This window comes from Strix uralensis, chromosome 23 (genome assembly GCF_047716275.1).
Source record: "Strix uralensis isolate ZFMK-TIS-50842 chromosome 23, bStrUra1, whole genome shotgun sequence".
Classification (NCBI taxonomy): domain Eukaryota; kingdom Metazoa; phylum Chordata; class Aves; order Strigiformes; family Strigidae; genus Strix; species Strix uralensis.
This window is the reverse complement of record NC_133994.1, coordinates 7665482-7668873: the sequence shown is the minus strand read 5'-3', so window position 1 is coordinate 7668873 and position 3392 is coordinate 7665482. Positions and strand designations below refer to the sequence as shown.

Genomic DNA, 3392 nt, shown 5'->3' with positions numbered 1-3392 from the left:
TTTCCCCCCCCCCCCCGCCCCGAAACAAAATTAGGGGCTGCTGCCACATGCCACCGCGCTGCTTAAATAAAAATAAATTAATTTAAAAAAAAAAAAAAATGTAGCTCTTTGCTTAGTGGCTGCCCGGAGCTGGCAGCAAGTGCTGGAGGAGAAAGTGAAGTTTTTTTTGCCTGAAAGTGTCAAATCTTACCCCAATTTGAAGGGGGGGTGAGGGAAAACAAATGCTGTGTTTGATGTGAGATATTTTTCTCCCGGCGAGGTAACCCTAGAGCGGCGGGGAAGGCAGGGACTCCGCGCTCGGATCCTTTAGTTTAATCTTCCCCCGGTGCTGGGAGAGCAGAAACATTTAATTTTCAACTTTATTCCCAGGCTTTTCCCCCCCATCTAAGCAAATGAAAGGCAAATAATTGAATTACTGCCGCGCTGGAGGAATGCGGCTGAGAAGGGGCTGCGAGCGGCTCCGAGCTGGTCCCGTTCAGCTCTGCCCGTTATTTTTCTGCCTAAAACTTCAGGAATTGGCATTTTGGGGGCGGAGGGGAGGAGAAAGTCTTTATTTTCGTTTGCTGGAGCCCCAAAGTCGGGGCTGCGCCGGGATAAGGAGACTTTGGGAGCAACTTGACACTTTGGAAAGAATTTCAATATTGCATTTTTTTTCCCCCCTGTCCCGTGGTTTTTGGGGGGGTTTGGGCGAATTTTAGGCTTGGAAACGTGAGGAAAACCAAATCAGGGCTGCGCAGAGAAGTGGGTGCGGGTTTAGGCTGGGCTTTGCGGGTGCGGGGGAAGAGGAAGAGGGTGAGCGATGAAGATGTGGCCGGACTGGGGAGGGGTCCAGCCAGGGCTTTAATTTCAAAGCAAAAGCCAGCCCTGGAGAAGGGGGGAGATTAGGGGTGGCGATGCCCTCGGGGGGGGGGGGGGGGGGGGGGGGGGGTGGGGGACAGGGAGGAGATTTAGGGACCGCATTTTGGGTCCAGACGGGGTCAGAAAGTGTCGCTGGTTGCTTTATTCCCCCCCCCCCCCCAGGATGCTTTTAAGGGAGGGGGAAGAGAAGTTTCCAGCGGTTTGCACGGCAAGTCCTTTTTACAGCTGCAAACAAAAGGGTTCGTGAGCCCTGGCGTCATGCCCCGCTGCGAGGAGGATTCCTGCCCCGCTCCTATTTTGGGGGGAAAACATTGGCTATTTGTTCAACCCGTCCCGGGTCAACGAGCGAGCGAGCGGGCAGTTCGCGGGAGAACCGCGGGGAGCACCGGAGTCACCCCCGGAATCTTAACACACACACACACACCCCCCCAAATGGTACCAGCTAGGCAGCTTGGAGCCTGTCTCTTAATTAAAGATGTGATGTTAATGAGGGAGGAGCCAGGGAGCTACCTGGGGCTGGGGGAAGGAGGCGGCGGGGCTGCTCAGCTGCTCCCAAACCCGACCCCATAAAGCGGGGCTGGGGGGCGCAGGGGGGGGGGGGTGTGATGCGACCCTGGCCCAGGTGCGAGCGGGGCAGGACCAGCCGCCTCCCATCATCTGCTGGGAAGGGGGGGAAAGCGGCTCCAACCCCCTCCCGGGGCTGCCAGGCAGTGGGCAGCTAAGAGGGGTATTTTTTTTTAATTTTTTTTTTTTTTTTTTGATCCATGTTGCAGCTCCTGGGCCGGGATCAGCGCCCCGCCACCGCCCCCCGCTCCAAAATGCCGGGCCGGCTTTACCCCGCTGGGACCTGCACAGATGCCCTAGGCGCACCCAACTTTCTTACGGAAAAAAAAAAAAAATCACAACCAAAAACCCCAAACAAACAGAAAACACCCTTTCCTAAACTTTCTCCTCGCTTCTTTCACCCCAATGTATTTTCAAACTGGGGGAGGAGGACCCCAGCTTTCCATTAAAAGGAAGCCAAGCCTAGTAATGAATAATAACATCTTAAAAAAAAAAATAAGGCGAGCCCATAGCTTTTCCTGCGCGTTGGGAAGCTGCTGCCTCTTATTGGTCCCTCGGCCCCGCCGTGGTACCCCCTTCCCCGGCCATGAATAAAAGAAAGGAGCCGGAGCCTATCACAGCTCGCTCGTCCTCACCCACGCCCCAACTTTAACAACTTCCAAACCCTCCATCTGACATTCCCCCCCCCCGCCCCAATTCTCCTCCTCCCAGCCCCCCCCCCCCCCCCCCCCATCACGAGCATCCCTGAAGCGACAGGCACCAACCACTTTAAAAAAAAAAAAAAAAAAAAAAAAGAAAAAAAACCCGCAACAACAAAATAAGGGGGGAAAGTCGGCTCCTCCCCCCCCCCGGCCCCCCCCAGCCCTAAGCCCAGCCCAGCACCGAGGCAACTTTGGCTGTGTCTGCCTTTCCCGGCAGTCTGGGTTACATTCCTCCGGAGCGCCCGCTCAGGCCGGTTGTGACATAGCCCTAAAACTTTAAGAGGAATTTCTGGTGGGTGATTTTCCCCTCCACTCCCTTTTCCCACCCCCTTTATTATTATTATATATATATTTTTTTTTTTTTTCCTTGGAGCAAAGATTTCTCCCTTGTTTTGCAGCCGCGGGCTGGAAGAGAGAAGCGCTTCGGCTCCGAGGAGAGGCATCCCCGCAGCGCGTCCCCCCCCCCCCCCCCTCCCCGGTTCTCTCGGCTCTCCCGGGGCCAAGGGGTGCCCCCCCCGGTTTGGACCGGACCCGCTCCACCACCCCGACCCCCCCCCCCCCCCCCCCTTTACCATGGCAGCTCTGCCCGGGACGGTGCCTCGGATGATGCGTCCGGCTCCGGGCAAAACTACCCTCGCACTGGCTTCCCCTTGGAAGGTAGGTCTGGGGAAAAAAAACCCACCCCTCTAAATCGCTCCTTCCCCCAGCACCTCGGGATAACCCGGGGGGGGGCGGGGTGCGCGGTCCGGGCTGCTCCGGGGGGGATACAGCTCAACTTTGCAGCCGGGGGGGGGGTCCCGACCTGAGCATCCAACTTCTCGCCGATATTTAGTTCCTTCCCTTCCCGCTGGAGCTGCTCGGTCCCCGCGGAATTACCGGGTTTTGGCTTTTTGGTTTGGATTGTTGGGTGGGTTTTTTTTTCCCCCTACTTAAAGTAGTTTCAGGCATCCTGCAGATTTTTGGGGGGCACAGGTTCTCATGGTTTGGGCTTTTGCTTTTTTAAACCCGCAATATCCCGACGATTTCATCTCCCCGAAAAAAGTGGGGAAAACCAACTAAATTGATTGTTTTCAACTTTTCTGGGGAAAATAAGAAAAAAAACCTTAAGCTGGGAGTATCCTCTAGCTGCGGACAGTCGAGGTGTCCTTGGCCGGGGCTGGCGAGGGGAAAGGGGGGGGACTTTGTAGCTGTCACCTCGCTAAGTGTCATCCCCACCTCGCAGCGCATCAACTTCCCCCGTCATCTGCTTTTTCTTTGTGTTAGGGGGTT

At 55.9% G+C, this 3392-nt stretch overlaps 1 protein-coding gene across 1 annotated transcript in view; it reads left to right on the top strand.

Annotated features, from left to right (window-relative positions):
• The first annotated feature begins 2696 nt into the window (after positions 1-2696).
• The window catches only part of PAX7 (paired box 7), a 100822-nt gene continuing 100126 nt past the window's right edge, over positions 2697-3392 (top strand). The window contains 2 exon segments of the mRNA XM_074893095.1: positions 2697-2745; positions 2748-2780. Of these exon segments, the coding sequence (XP_074749196.1) occupies positions 2697-2745; positions 2748-2780 (82 nt within the window).